This window comes from Gavialis gangeticus, unplaced genomic scaffold, assembly GCF_001723915.1.
Source record: "Gavialis gangeticus isolate Ggan-Ray unplaced genomic scaffold, GavGan_comp1, whole genome shotgun sequence".
Classification (NCBI taxonomy): domain Eukaryota; kingdom Metazoa; phylum Chordata; order Crocodylia; family Gavialidae; genus Gavialis; species Gavialis gangeticus.
Genome location: NW_017728998.1, coordinates 43,051,421 through 43,067,857, shown reverse-complemented (window position 1 = coordinate 43,067,857; position 16,437 = coordinate 43,051,421). Strand labels below are relative to the sequence as shown.

Sequence of the window (16,437 nt, the reverse complement as noted above, 5' to 3'; positions counted from 1 at the left end):
CCCAGCAGGTAAGTCTGTAGAGTGGGAGAGGAAAGGGGAGGGGGGGCAGATTGAGACCCCCATGGTGAGGGAGGCAGTGGGGCAGGGGCTGGGGTGAATGAGGTAGTGGGGTTGGGGCAGGTCATGCAACAGAGCCACAGGCGACTGACTTGTCCAGAGGCATGGGGGCGGGGGAAGGGGTGGCTCCCTGCCGCTGAGCACACCCCTGAGGGAGGCGTGGGGTGCATAAGCCCTCCAGTTTTGTGCACAGGGCAGAAGCAAGCTGCCTGCTGGGGGCTGGGGTTCTGCACCTTGCTGCCTTTCCTCCAGGAACTGTACACTGGCCATGCTGTGCATCCCTTGCCTACCCAGCAGCAAGAGGCACAACATGACATCACGTGGCTCCCAGGGCAAAGGCAGCAGGGCCCCAGCTCACAGCCCACCTCTTCCCTGCACACAAATCTGGGGGCCACATGCCCCCTTGCCTCCCCTAGGGGTGTGCGCAGCAACAGGGAGTTGTGTGCCCCCCATCCACAGCTCTGTTGCATGGCCCACCCCAGCCCCAGGATCCCATTCACCTCTGCCCCTGCTTCACTCCCTCCCTCACCATGCAGGCCTTGATCTGTCACCCACTTTCCCCTCCACAGACTTACCTGCTGGGCATTGTCTGTGACTGTGTGTGTCACTGGAAACTGCTAAATGCACAACAGTCCAGCAGATGTTATCCCAATCATAACAACTGGTAGAAATTTTTTTTTAAAGCATTATCAGTTGTAGTAATATACCTTTTGTATAAATCTCTGACCTGTTAGAAGTTAATAAGTAACTAATGGGATTTATAAACCAATAAACAATATATCTATATTGGTTTATACTTCAAAAATAGATTCTCATGATTTACATACCAAATCTCTTTATTTTTAAGAGTTTCTCTTGTTTTTTTGACACAGTGGGGTTGGCAATGCTGCTAATGGAAACAAATCAGAAACAAGTAGTGCTTTTGCCTTTCAAAACTACTACTAAGGTGATGTGCCACAAAGCTACTAGAAGCCATGCAACATTGTTTCATTCCTGAAAAATAAAACTGCAAAAGTCTTTAAAACAGGGACGGGCAATTATTTTGGGTGGAGGGCCACTGACCCAGTTTTTGCAGGCTGGAGAGGGCCGTATGGATAGCCCCACCCCTTGACAAGTGCCCCGCCCCCATGTCACCATCTTGGGACCAATGTCCCAATGTCCCAGCACCAGTGAGGCCCAAAGCAGGGCACAAGCTAGCAGGGGTCTGTGGAGCTGGGCTGGGCTGCACCAGCAGGGAGAGGGCCTCTGCTGCAGGCACTCTCAGCCTACGTGGGGCTGTCTGGAGCAGGCACAGGCAGCCCCGCACAGGCTGCAAGTGGCTACAGCGGGGGGCGCTGGCTACAGGGTGAACGATGGGCCGCTTTTCCCCATGCTCAGCACCAGCTTGTAACCTGGCCCTGCTGCCAGCCTGGGCTCCAAGCCAGCTCCGGGCTCGCCTGTCAGCGGCAGCAGCTGCAGGCCCCCCGCTTGCCGTGCTGGGCAGTGTTGGCTGCTGCTGCCCGCCTAGAGCTCACGTGCTGGGCAGCCCAGAGGCAATAGTGGCAAACACTGCCCGGTGCGGCAAGCGGGGGGAGGGGGGTGCCGCAGCTGCTGTCACCACACGCAGCCCCAATGGGCAAGGCCAGAGCCAGCATGGGGCCCAGGCTGGCAGTTGGGCCAGGTTACAAGGTGGTGCTGAGCATGGGCGGGGGGGGAGAAGCGGCCCCTCCTCTGCCCTGTGGCTGGTGCTCCCTGCTGCAGCCACTCAGCCCACAGGGCACAGGCAGCCTCACGAGGGCTGTGAGCGGCTGCAGCACTGAGTGCCAGCCAGAGGGCGAGCAAGGGGCCACTTTCCCCCCACTGCCTGGCGTGGCAAGCAGGGGGGCCACAGCTGCTGTCGCCACGCGCAGCCCCAACAGGCGAGGCCGGAGCCAGCACGCGCCCCAGGCTGGCAGTGGGGTCAGGTTACAAGGTGGTGCTGAGCACGGGGGGAGGGGGAGAGAAGGAAAAATAGCACCTCACCCACCCCCTGCCCGGCGTTGCAGCCGCTCGCAGCCCACCTGGGGCTGCCTGTGCCTGCTCAGGACAGCCCCGCATGGGCTGCGAGTGGCTGCAGCACAGGACACCGGCCACGGGGTGGCTGAAGGTCCGCTTTCCTCTGTGCTGGGAAGGAGCCGAGGGAAAAGCTGAGCATGGAGGGAGGGGGGGGAGCGGCTCCTCCTCTGCCCTGTGGCTGGTGCTCCCTGTTGCAGCCACTCAGCCCACTGGGCACAGGTAGCCTCATGAGGGCTGTGAGCGGCTGCAGCGCAGGGCGCCAGCCACGGGGCGAGTGAGGGGCCGCTTTGCCCCCACCCATGCTCAGCTTTTCCCTGGGCTCCTTCCCTGCCTGGTGTCATTTTTGATAAATATAAATCAAATAGATAAATGTTAATTTTCTAAATTTTTTAGGGGCCCCATGGGCTGGATAGAATGGCCTCACAGGCTGGATCCAGCCTGCAGGCCGTATTTTGCCCACCCCTGCTTTAAAACAAGCAAAGTAAATCAGCAGCTCTCCACAGCTCGCATCCCAGAGGCTGACTTTAGACTGCTCTACAAGATGTTCAACAACCACACTGGGCTCCTCCTATGCAAAACCCTGTTAGCAAACAGCTGAACTTAGCAATGATCAGCTGGAGAGCCATAACTGTTCTATTCACACTGTGTTGGGACCTGCTAAAATTATATCATCCATGGAGATGGCAGAAGGCAGAACCTGTAGTCCAGGCACAGGGCTGTGAAGTACCAAGAACGTGCTACAGGAGAAGAAAAAGACTTAAAAGCAAGGCAATTCAGGGGTAAAACTGGCATCTCTATGGTCTTAATCCAATTCTGTGAGCACAAACTACAGTACTCTTCTGCACAACAGAACAAATTAATAGTGAAAGGGCAGTGCAACTGTTAAAACAACCATTTTTCCTTTTGCCAATCTAGATTAAAACTGTTGGCACCAGGCAGTATTACTTAATAAGCTACACTGACAGACTGTACAGCACAAAAGGTATATTTACATCATATTAAAAAAAATTAAATAAAATTTAGAAGACAGCAAATTTTATTTGGTTCTCATCAACATGAACATTTACAAGTCAAGACAAAGCCTCTCTACTGCATTTGAATGAGACATGAAATACAGTGGGGTACATGACCAGTGTTTTGGTTACAAGGCCTTGTACAGACATTCAGTTTCTCCTGGAAAAGTCACCACTCTCCCAAAAGAAACCATGAGTGTATAGATGTTCAGGGAGTTTTCTCCCAGACTAAAAATGACTGATCCAAGAGAAAAATAATCTGGAGCAACCAGGGGTAAATTACTCCCAGGAGAATTTCTCCTGGGACAGCGAATATCTCTACATACCAAGGCTTCTTTCAGAAGAGAACAGAGTTCCCCTGCATATTCCCTGCCTTCCCCTGCCTCCTGTCCATGGTGGACAATAGATTTCACCATGTCACTCAGTGGACTCTGTTGCTCCAGCAGGGAGCGGAGCATGCCCCTTTCATATTCCTTATTTTGCTGCAGGAAACACAGGCTGACTCTAACCATGTGCAGCCTGGGTCAGCCAATCAGGGCTGCACTGTGCACTGCAGCCATATGTTGCCAGGCTAAGGGAGCCAGCAAAGCATGCTGATATGCGTGTGGAGATCCTTCCTCCCAGCTGTACAGTATCATCACTGTATGCTCTCCACTTTTCAGGGCATCACAGTTCAAATGTTTGTACATGAGGCTCTGGGTGTCCCTGAGGGGCAGCAAGGCAGCGCAGCAGGGATCCCAGGGGGAGCATTAGGGCTGCAAAAAGGGCCCCCCAAGCTGGAGCTGCTGTCCCTCAGAAATGCCCTAGGGATGCACTCACTGCACAAGAGACTAACAGTAACCCCTCAGACCCAGCTCTGCCTACTCCACCTGCCACAGCATCTCCTCAGGCCAAGCCAGCTGCGCACCCAGCCCCGCCTCACGGCTGGGCCAGGCCCCACATGGCCCCAGTGCCATGGGTGGGAAGGGGAAGGAGGCAGCACATCTGATGGAGGCTGCCCCACTGAGACCAGACCTGCCCTTTACCCCATGGTGAGCTAGGGAAGGCCTGGCCCAGCAGCGTGAGGAGCCTTCCAGGTCCCCGCCACAGCAGCACAGGTGCAGTGGGAGGCACAGGGAGCCAGTCATCATGACTAGGCCCCACCACTGTAGACGGGCCAGGCAAACCCACCAAGTAGCTGGGAATCTTGCTGCTATGGAGGAAAGGCCCTGCCTGACCCCTGTGGGGGGCCCAGCACCTCCCTCCCTCCCTCCCTCCCCATGGTGATGGGATCTGAGCACAGGAGAGCTCTGCAGGCCTGCTCCATCTGCAGCCCCAGCACCAAGCCCTGCCCCCTAGTGGGTGGGCACCACCCCCTAGTGGCTCAGCTACACCTACTGGCTCCTGCCTGCAGTGCCCTGCCAGTGGCCTGGGGCCCACACAGTGCCAGGCACAAAGTTAAGACGCAAGAGGCTGGTGCCAGGGCCATTCCTGCCAAAGGTCACTAATCTAGGTATGAGCTATCATTTAACTGTTTAACCAATATGACTGGAGGAGGTCAAACAGATAATTTTTAAAATTATATTAACATCCCTAGTCCTTAAGACTATGTGGTGTAACCGTCAAATCTATTCCATCAACAACCTAGTTGTGGGCTAATGTCTAATAAAGATCTGATCAATATGTCACTGGATGCTTATATTTTCTTGGTGAATGGGGAGAACAGAATCCAAATATATTTCTAAAATTAGGGCAGTGTGATTGCTAGATATTTTTTTCTTAACGTGGAGAATTCTTTATGGTTCCACTTTTCTAAGCAAGCTGCCTAGTACTCAAACCTAAACTAGAGTCCAGCTGAGGCTTGTAATTACTTGCATTTAAGACCCAAAATCTTGAAACCATGAAAAAAAGCAAATGCCACTGACAGATAACTAGGATTATAACCATACCGAATCTCTGTCCTCCATTACCCGTTGGGGTCTGGCAGGAGTCGCCGGGCTCGTGCCTTTGATTCTCTTATACTGGGTGAATAAAATATTCATTGTTGCCAGAAGGACTTCAGATAAATTGTGCCTGATCTATATGAAGAAAAATAAAACACCCAAAAATACATGATAGTGAAAAGCTATACAGTTATTGCTGTTAATACACAACATTGAAAAACTGAGCCTCATCACCTAGTTATACAGAGGTGTGTGCTGAGAAATGTCACTGCATAATTAACTTGATTTGAAAATAACTGGATTATTGAATACAGGTCTATGACTTCAAGTTCCAGATGAGCATTAGGAGACTACAACTCAAACAGTCAACACATACTGTTTCTTGACAAATATCCAAATAATTTATTTATTTTTTAAAAGCTGAAGGAAAGAAGAAAAGGAATCAATGACTTCAGAATAACTGATTAACTGTTTAAATTGTTTAGATGATTTTCTAGGTTTTTCATGAAGGTGCTGTATGCTCCAGCTACACATTTCAGAAGTGTACAATGTAACTGGAACACCTGTTCCTGTTCACTAACTTATGATTCATTTCTTCAAAGAAGCAGATCCAAGAAGTGACAGCAGTGCTTTACATTTGCACAGTCCCTCAGCATTAAACTGACATTCATCAGTCTGCTACTACTGTATTCATTTCCAAGATGGCAATAACCAGTGGGACAGATTCTTCATGTTGGTATGAGATACACTGAACTGGATTTGAAAGGCCAACAAAAGCAATGGCCACAAAGTATTAGAAACCAGGAACTGCATTAGAGATAACTTTCAAAAGGCTCCAGATAGTGTTCTCTTTGAATACTGAGCTATCCCTCATGTTCAAAGGCTATCTGTGGCTCTTAGTTGGAAACCAGCAAGCAAAAAGGTTGCTTTATTGATGGGTCATGTATATGCAAAGGCACATCAGAAAATTCACATTGACACTGCCAATAATTACGATGGACTGGTGCGAATTTTTCTTACAGTTCCATGGAGCTAGATATGAATATAGCAGTCATTTGCATTCAAGTATTTGATGCATCTTGATCACCCTTTACTCTATCAGTTTTTCAGAATCCAAATACCGATCGTTATGGGGAACAGGGTTGGTAAAAGCCTTCCTTTTCCATGTTGATCAGTATTTTAAAGCTGACTTGATTTGCCAGGAAAGAGTCAAGATGTCAAACTCAAGGTGTTTTTGCACTTTTCAGGGATCTAAGTCATTTCACTGCTGAGTCAGTGATTTCTCAGCTATTGTCTACAAAATATATTATTCAGGAAATCGATAAATTCTACAGTTAAAAGGGAAATGTAACTCGTTCACAAACAAATTATTTACAAGTTCACTTGAGGCAAAAATAATTATCCTATTAAAAATTGTCTTTAAAATATACTATAAAATTATATCTAACATTTCATATCAGGTCAAAATTAAGTCACAGAAACTTTGCTCTTGGCATGACAATTTTGATGGACCTTTCTTAGTGTAACACCTACTTTAATTTAGAAGGAAAGAAGCCCAAATACTTACTTCCCTGCCCCCCGCACATAGTCTGAATGGGTACTTATAGCATGCAAGACCCAATTCAATTCAAATGCTGAAATTTATTAATGGATTTTCTGAACATTGTTAGAACTCTCAAAAGACATAGGTTCAAAATGCACACTAACTGATCCACAAATGGACAACAGGATACAAGACTGATCCTAAAGCCACAAAGAATATCTTTGAAGAGGCAACCAAGACTGTGAGTCCATCCTTGGGAATACAACATAAATACTAAACTGATCAATAATATTTCCAGTCACAGGCTCTAAAATGGTGAGATTACAGGGGTCTATTATCATCTCTTCATTAAAGACATAAATAGTGAGAACCTGAAAGCACAAGGCACTGCTTACTTCATCGGTAAAATTTCTGAAGGCAGCCACCCTCTCTTCCACACAGTCTTGGCTGAGCGGTACAAGCTTTAGACGTTCAATAATCTTTGAAAAGGAAAAGCAAGAATAGAAGGAGGTTGTAATTATAATTTCTCTATGCCAAATGTTAGCAACAGGTTTGTCATTTTGAAATGTAATCTGAAATGCACCCAATTTCTCTATTAGGGAAAATACTATTTATTGGTTTGATTTCCTTACCTACTTGTTGAGATATTTTGTTCATGCTAGCTAAAGAAAGATTTTCCTGATCATGAGATCACAGGGAGGAAACATTTTTTTACATTCCTGTATTGTTGCAGCATCTTCTACCTCATTAAATAAAAGATACCATGGCAATTTTTGTTTTAAGTGATGTTACATGAAATGCTCTGGGTTTTCAAGGCATTAGTAAGTCTTTACTTCAAATGGAACTCTTGAAACTTACATCAAAGGCTCTGTCAATGTGACCAGCATGATATTCATCAAAAAATGTGATCAAGTCTAACAGAAGGTAGAACGTAGAATCAACAGATTTCTTTGCACTTATCCCTTGAGCTTTATACCTGAAAGAAAAAATGTTTGTAATTTTATAAAACAAAATAGCAACCACTTATATAAATGCTTTCAATTCTTTGGAAGCTCAAACTCCAAGCAAAAGGAAAGAAAACATCTAAAATACAAAGGACTTTTTTTATTTCTCTTAAGTAGAAGGCAGAATTGATGGTCATGTTCTCTTTTACTCACTATTCATTTTCACTCCCACTTATGTCTCTCAAATTAAATGTTTGCTTACCTTTATACGCTTAGCATTTCCATATTCATTTGATGGAAATGGACTCCTATTTTCTGAAGGGCAGGTGATGTATGAGCATCTCTGCTCTCTACACAGCAGATGACTTACCAGTGCAACTTACTGCTTTAGGATAATCAGGCAAAAATCTCAGCAAGACTTTAAAAAGGATTATGAATATGCATACTGATTAGACTAGCCAGGAGATGAATTAAAAGGTGACCAGTCCTCTTGTCCTTTACAGTATGATCCAATGGCCAGCTAGGTCTTAAAGGCATTTCTTCCTCCTTGCAGTGAAGATAGACAGGTACTGTATATACACTTTAAATCATCCTCTGCTGCTTTAGCCATGATGCCAGTATCAGTATAGACCCCAATTCTGTACAGTATCTCTTCTGTTCTTGTCAAATGATGTGAGAATACACAAAGAAAACAAGGCTTACTGACATAAATTGCTGCATCACTAAAGCGCTGTCCACAGTACAATTAATGAAGAAAAACCCATGCAACTGGGGAAGGAGAAGAACGTAATCTAGTCAGACTCTTTGAGGCTAAATAAGAACTAGGTATGGAGGAGTGGGGAGTGAAAAAAAAGGCAAAATCTAACTATTCATGGCGTGGCTGTAAAGTAGTACTGTCAAACAGCAATACTTAGCAAACTCCCTCACATATACTAAAGCAAGTTAATTTAATGCCCAGTGCAGGTTCTGCAGCAGCTTGAACTCTGGAGCTGAACGATACATCCTGCCAAGCCAATACAGTGCTAATTTTCACTCCATTTTAACCTTTGCTATATAGAAGTTAAACAGATTGAAATGGTGACCTAAAAACATCCCTGACCAATAAAGAAAGGAAAAGATACTGGACTATAAATCAGTGCATCATTTATCTGTTTTTCACTTTTAAAGTTGCCTGAAGGCTTTCTTGGTTGATTTATTTATTCCATGAGAAGTACCAAGACTTTAGTAAAGCATAGGAATGGGACCAAGCATAACATCCTGTCTCTGACAGCAATCAGTACCAGATACTGCAAACAAAGATGTAAGAATCCTATATTAAAACTATTTTCCAATAACATGCCAATTCTGTCTTACCCCAGCCATTGGTAAAACAAGATGGTTAATAACCCTTATAAATATTTATCCTAGTTAGCACTCTCTATTAAACACAAATCACTTTCTTATTGTTCATACGAAATTTCAATATCCAAAAGGCTCTTTACCTCAATAACATCTTACAGCAGCAAGTTCTACTGGTAGCCTTGCGTAAAACTACCTTTGATCAGTTCTGAATTTAAACATGTTACCTTTTTTTTCCATCTCTATGTAAATAAAACAATGAGACAACTCTGTTTTTAGAAAACAAAGCTTTCAGAGCACTATACTCCCAATACTTCTATTACATTCAATCATCTCATAGCGATTCCTACTTTTATAGCCCACCTGGAATTAAACTTAAAATCAGTGTCCTCTACAGCAACCAGTTTGTCCCCTGCCTATACATTTTTGCTAATAATCATCTTTTAGATATAAACCTGTTTGCATTTATTGTTAACTAGATTATCTCTACATCATCATCATTAGCAATTCTGCACAATCATTTTTTGTTCTGGTCAAGGATAATATTTCTTGCTTCTGAAAAATTCGTCTGACCAGGAACTCAAGATTACATCTTCCATTTTTATAATATAACTAATGAAAAGCAGGACAGAACAAATTCTGACTCCTTTTCTGCTGAAAAAAATCACTCGGGACAGCTCAGACCAGTATGGACAAGGTCAAGAAACTCCCACGGAACTGTCAGAGATATTTGAGCCCTGAACTAGAATGGTTAGGTATGCTCTAGTCATCTCATGGTCTCCAAGATCCTTCCCCAGCAGGTCTTACCTCTCTGCAATGGAATGTGCCATGTTCTTCAGCCTCTCTTTATTCGACTGGGGACTGCTGATGTGTGGCACCATGGGGCTGAGTAATTTATTCATCAGTTCTAAAACCTTGTCTGGATTCTGTTAAAAAATGCATTAAAGAAAAGGGTATGTTACAGGGCCTGACTATTATACCTTCACAAAGCAAGCCAGTGTTTTGTGATCCTGCAGTGTTGACCGCCTCCAGAGACACCTTTCTCACTGAGTCAAGAGTAGGTATCAAATGATTGCCTATTAGCTAGCAGCAGTATGTTGCTCATTGCAATAGGGGAAAAAAAAAAAAATCAGAATTTCATACAGCTCTCAAATTCCAGTTAAGCCACATCTATTGCACTATTCCTTTTGGCTTAGGATAGATTTCAAAATAAAAAAAAACACATGTTTATTACAATAAAAGATCACTTGTTCTTTGCCTATTTCTAAATGCCTTGCAATTAATTCTGAAGAACGTACGCAGTGTAAACTACTTTGCTGGCCAGAATACTGCCATTCATGGGAACAACTAGCTGAAAAAGTGCCACATAGATAAATCCCAGTATGGGTTGGAAAGTCAGGTCCAGGTCCTAAATCATCTCAGTAAAATCAATCCAACAGCTACAGTATAAGACAAGGAGGGATTAGTTCCTAATATTACAAAGTCTGTTCAAGTTCTAAAATTAAAATAACCTTCTAATCGAAGCTGATATTTTTAAAATAAGATGATGAAATAGGTGCATGCATATGGCAACTATTGGAACACATTTACCTTTGCAAGGTCATAAAGTTTTGCAGCTTCTTCAAACAAGCCTTTATTTTCTGCTGCTGAAGCAACTTTGTTAATGATAAGCTTTGTGTCACTAGTAAACTTGTCTATGACTCCAGGCTGATGAGACAAAGCAAATAAGGAAGGGGACAAAAAAAATAATCAGAAATCAAAATTATTTAAAATTCCTGGAATATTCTGTCAAGACAATGAATATTTTGCATGTTAGATTATGGTTAGAATGGCCTGTACATTTCCATGGGAATAAATAAAAAGGCCAAGTTAAAAATAGTAAGAGTTCTTCTAGGAGAAAGTCTCTTTATCAGGAGTCAGCACTGAGACATCTGCTGTTCCTAATTTATTCATAATAACCCAGATAACAGGTCAAATTCTGAACTATTTTAATTTACTGATGACACACCACTGGAGAAAAGAATGAAATACAAAAAACTTCGGTGTTTTGGTGGCTTTTGATAGGTTGTATGTAGTTACAGACATTTTTATGATAACAAACAGAAGGGAAGTGCTATTAGAATTAAACATGTGTGTATACTCACACACATAAGGGAAAAAGTAAAAAAATTATGAAAAATGTCTTGTGTGATCTCCTTTATATAATACACATTAAAATGAAACCTCCAGAAAGTCTCCTTTACACATGCACGATTGCTGCAGTCATTATACTATAGGAAACAATGAACATGGTTATATTTCAAAGGAAATCATGCAAAATTAAGAAAACTGGACTCACTGCTACAGGTATAAATAACCTGAAATGCTCCAAATCCATCAAACATACCATTATAAAAAGAAAAATAAGTTGTAAAGATAACTGCAAAAATGAAATTGAAAACTCACTCACTGATTTTAGATTAAAACAAACACAATAGGTGAGAAATGTCGAGGAAAACCCTGCCAGTAACCAGAAATACTTTTAACAAAGCCATTTGCCTGGGCAAGCACTGCTTGGGCAAGATCATTTGAGATCTGAACACATTTCATCTTCCAAACTGAGAGGTATAAAGAAAAATGGGGATTCAGTGAACAGGCTCTTTGCATTAGTTACCCAGAACTACGTACACCGCTCCCTCAAAAGTCTCCTCTATCTTTTGTCTGTCTGTTCATATGTTCTAGTTTCAGAATATAACTGTTTACAGTAGAATCAAGATCAATCACTCAGTTGCTCTTATTTCCTTAACTGCAAAGATTTGCAACAGGCTACAATACATTTCTTTTGATGGAAAGCAAGGAAGTTCCATACACTACCTTACTAGGGAAGCCTTCTTTAATGAATAGATCTCCCATCTACTAAGACCATACAGTTCATTACACAATGTACAGACCTGAGGAAAGGTAGTTTATGCTCGAAAGATTGTCTAACCTCTTCCAACTATACAGTCGATCCAATTAAATACATCACAACTCTCATACACTGTAGATGAAATCCTGGCCTCTTGGAAGGATTAGAATGGTGCTACTGAATTCTGTACAGACAAGATTCCAAACTAAGCTTTTGTTACTTTAGATGCATACTGTCCACTTTCAGAGGACAAAGCTTATTTTGTCAACCCTGGCCCATAGTAATTTGCTTTTTTCTTGCCAACTATCACTACTTCACACTGAGGCAAATGACTAATAATTTTGAAAAATATTTGGTGATCGTAACAGAATCAGACATGCCACAAAAATACTAGCTTGGCTAATAAATTGCAGAAAAGCCTCACTCATAAATGTGAGTTTAATGGGAAAAAGCACCCAGCATGTATCTGTATTTATATGCAAATATCTATCAACTTACCTTTCTACTGCCATCATTCTCCACCTTCCCAAGAATCATATCAAACTGTACATGTGACCCATTCACAGAGGGGGAAAAAAGGGAAGAATATTAAATCACTTACATAAATACAACTACATACTTGCTAATAGTATGAAGTTGCAAATCTAGGTATATCACAAAACAAAGATCTCAATTAAAGCAAATAATTATTTAAAATAACCCAAATGCAAACACATCTGATACTGCATTAATCCAACACTATGCAGATGGCCATGTGGCCTTTATGAGACCTGGATTTCTGTGTTACTGAAACAGCACACATACAGAATGAAAAAAAGAAGACAGTCATAGCTCTTAGGACTTAAGTAATGTTGAAATAGTTTGTATATTTTGAAATGGCATTTTCTAACAGGGTAGATTTCAGCATTAGCAAGGAAAGAAGAAAACAGCTAAAGATACCTCTCTGCTTTCAATTACTAGCTCGCTAACACAACGCAAGAACATATTTTCTCCTTGGCTATCCTTCTCGTTCCTGTAAAATTAAAATAGAAAAGAAAAAAACATGTCACAGTTTTAAAAATTATTTTATAGCATAAAATTCTACAGCTGAGTCATAGCTCCTACCTGAGAAAGTAAAAATACTGCAGGGCTTCTCTGGGGTCTGTCGACTCAAACTTACGCGTGTAAAGCATCAAAAGGCGGACAAAATTAAGGCGCCGGATGCCAGGAGGGTCACCAGCCTCATGACTCACTGTGATATCGGAAACAACACAGATCAAAACAATATTCCTTACCATCAGACATCTGGCACTGTTCTAAATTAACTAAAGGTCATAGCCAGATTTCAAAGACATTCACAGAGTGAGCGAACATACCAATAAACCTAAATGGTTAACCCTTAGAGGATACTGACATACTGCAAATCAGATGATGGGTATGTGTGTCTGAAGTTTCTAGAGTGTTAAAAATCAGGCCAAGACAGACAAACCTCTCCTGGTAAAGTAAACGTGAAGGACTTACATAGCTGTGCACTCTGCCCAGAAGATTTGAGGAGGAGCTTTAACTCAAATAGAACCAAGGCAACATGAACAGCATGACAACGCAAGCGCTCCGTCCGAAAAAGAAAAGCAACTGCAGCTTCAAACTGTGCTGTCAAGAATAAGACTTGGAAGTAGAGAAATGGCTGCTGATTCACTGCAAAATGTGATTCACCTAAAGAAAAAACACATATGTGCACTAATGAAGACGATTCTGCTCCTGAAGACCAATGAGGGTGGGTGATTGGGGTCACAATACATCATCACTGTTTACTCAATGCAAATGAAAAGTAAGGATGCAAGACAAAACAGAAATCTAATTGATGGCTTATCTCTAATTGTTCCCTTGCAAACATATCATGACAGGCTACATCATAGAAATGTATTCAGGAGATACAGGGGAACAAATAATTATCAATCATGAAAGGAGTCCTCTATTTAGTGTGTGTGCATGTACACATACACGTGTGCATGTTCTTGATGATGACCCCTCATCCTGGTCACACTAACAGTCTCCGTTGACCCTTATGTTATCATTCATAACTGTATAAAAAGTTACCTACTCAGAACTCCTTACATTCATCTGCACCAATGGCAGTTTTTTATGCCTCCTCCCTCATTCTTCAAAGTGGAAGGAAACATAATTACTGAGGTTAAGCTCCTGCCATATTCAGGCTGGTTTCTTAAAGGGCTTCTCATTTAGTTATTTACAAGAAGAGAAAAACACTGGAAAGAAAGGCATGCCTGAAAAAAGACGGGATTCCTATTTTCTTTTCTCAATTTCAGCTACTGGCAGCTAAACTGGAACAGCTTAGCACAGGGACGAGCAATTATTTCAGGCAGAAGGCCGCTTAACAAGGTTTAGGTAAGCTATTGAGGCCCATATGGGTAGCCCCACCCCTTGACAGGTACCCCGGCCCCTGGCTGGCACTTGGGACCAGAAGTCCTACCCTTAACCCTTGATATTTGCCACCAGAAGTCCCTCCTCTTCCCCACCAGAAATACTCCTTTTGGGAGGGGGGGTTGCCATCTTAGAACCAGAAAAAAACCAAATTATACACTAGAAGTCAAACACCTATTATAACATATTTTAATTTTATTACAAACAATATTTTTGTCATGTTTTGTGTTTGTGTACTGTATATAGAAATGACTGCATAATAATTCAAAAATAAATTCTTAGTCTTTTATATTGTGTGGAGAGGTATGGGTGGGGGTGGGGAGGATGTGGGGGTGTTTATGGTGGGGTACGGGGGGAGTTTGTGAGGGGGTGTGGCTGCATGTGGGAGGCATAGGGTATGTTGGGGGGTTGTGTGGCATTTGTGGGGTGTGGGTGTGTGGCTGTGGAACACACCATCCCCTCCTGCAGTCAACGCAGGCAACACTGGTATGTGTGTGTGTGTGTGTGTGTGTGTGGGGTATGAGGGGTGTGGGGACCCTTCCCCCCACACTCCCCCCATAGTGCAGCAGCAGGCAGGGGCTCTGGTGCCTGGCTCTGGCCAACGCTGCACACCACAGCGAGGAGTTCCCCGCACTCATCGGCCACAGGAGGGAACCCCCAGGTGCTGGAGCCGGCTGCTTTCCCTGCCCCAGCCCAGTGCCTGGGGCTTCCCTGCTATGCCCAGTGAGTGCAGGGAGTGCCAGGGAAACAAATGGCCCAGCATGGGCTGCACTCCTTGCAGCACTGGCCAGAGCCAGGCACTAGCATCAAGGAGAGTAACCCCCCCATGCTGTTGCTGCCCCTGCTGCCTGCAAGGGCTGTGTGCCATGGGGGGCAGAGAGTGGGGGAGTCCCCATACCCCTCACACCCACACCCTGCACACCTGAGTTCAGTGCTGCTGCCGCGCCCCCTGCTGCAGTCCCCCCTTCCCCCCACTTCTCTATCTGCTGCCCAGATAGGGCAGGACACTAGGGAAGCCTGCTGCAGCAACCACACCCATGGTGCCTGTCCACCCATGAGGGTGGGAGCAAGGCATAATAGGATACGTTGGGGGTGGGTGTAGGTGCCTTGCTTCTGCCCTCATGGGTGCAAGGGCTGGATGGGGCCCAATTCATTCTGGGGGGCACCGCGGGCCAGATGGAAGTGCCTGGCGGGCCATATTTTGCCCACTGCTGGCTTAGCAGACCCAGAGAAAATAGTTTGTAGTTTAGAATGGGCAAAACACACAGAGCCCCTCATATAGAAAGCATCTGGAATTTATCTGGGCTACTCAGAAGCTAAATTCAGTCAGTCCTTGTGAGATCTGGTATTTTTCTAAAGGAATGCTATGTCTGGTTGCTAATTTATCCAAGAGTATTTGTAACCTCAGCAGTGAGTGATAGGGTAAGTGAAGGGGCCAACTGGACTGTTTACATCATTACAACTGGAAAATACCTTAAGCAGACAGAAATAGAACAGCAACAGAGCCCCATGTAAACTTTCTTACCATAGTCTTCAAGTAGTTGTTTCTGGAACTGTGATAAAGTTAACCTATCTTGTGGGGAGCTGGTACCATCATCATCAAAACACACTTGCTTGAGCTAAATAGAAAAGAAAAGAAACAGAAATGAAGACGCTTGAATAAATTTCTCCTCCACGACATGCTAGGAGCCAGTCAACTGACTAGCAAGCACTTTCATTCACATTTCTTAGTGTGTGAATATGTGAGAAAGATGAGTTACAGAATCCCATATATATTCACCTTAGAGTTCCTAAGGAGGAGAAGTTACCTCACAATTACATGTCAGTTCTGATGGCACACAGAACTACAAACTGGAGTTGTACTTACATTTCTGCCACCATTTTGTTACCAAATAGGGACCCACATGCATCATCATAATGCAACTGAAAGTCTAGAATGGACTAGTGAGAATGCCCATGAATACAGAGTAACATCCTATAAGGCTGGAGGAAAAGCTACCTCCCTCAACCCTTCCTCCTTTTCAAGTAGTTATATCTCTGAGGAACGGAGCACAAGATGGTGAAAACACAGTTTCATAGTTTGTAGGGTGGGAAGGGACCTGAGCAGACCATCAAGTCCGACCCCCTGCCATAGCAGGAAAGAGTACTGGGGTCAAACGACCCCAGCAAGGTGTTCGTCTAGCCTTGTCTTAAAGACCCCCAGCGTAGGAGCCAGCACCACTTCTCTTGGAAGTTGGTTCCAGATCCTAGCCGCACTGACAGTGAAGTAGCACCTCCTAAT

The 16,437-nt window shown here is 43.8% G+C and overlaps 1 protein-coding gene across 2 annotated transcripts in view; it reads right to left on the bottom strand.

Annotated features, from left to right (window-relative positions):
* Positions 1-16,437, bottom strand: part of NUP93 (nucleoporin 93) — a 185,258-nt gene that overhangs the window by 8,049 nt on the left and 160,772 nt on the right. For both annotated transcript variants that reach the window (XM_019505794.1, XM_019505795.1), the window contains exons 12-21: positions 15,682-15,775; positions 13,239-13,430; positions 12,843-12,969; positions 12,678-12,750; positions 12,237-12,281; positions 10,442-10,558; positions 9,659-9,777; positions 7,428-7,545; positions 6,965-7,048; positions 5,033-5,161 (exon numbers count right to left, since the gene is read on the bottom strand). In XM_019505794.1, coding sequence (XP_019361339.1) covers positions 5,033-5,161; positions 6,965-7,048; positions 7,428-7,545; positions 9,659-9,777; positions 10,442-10,558; positions 12,237-12,281; positions 12,678-12,750; positions 12,843-12,969; positions 13,239-13,430; positions 15,682-15,775 — 1,098 coding nt within the window. The remainder of the gene's footprint in view (positions 1-5,032; positions 5,162-6,964; positions 7,049-7,427; positions 7,546-9,658; positions 9,778-10,441; positions 10,559-12,236; positions 12,282-12,677; positions 12,751-12,842; positions 12,970-13,238; positions 13,431-15,681; positions 15,776-16,437) is intronic.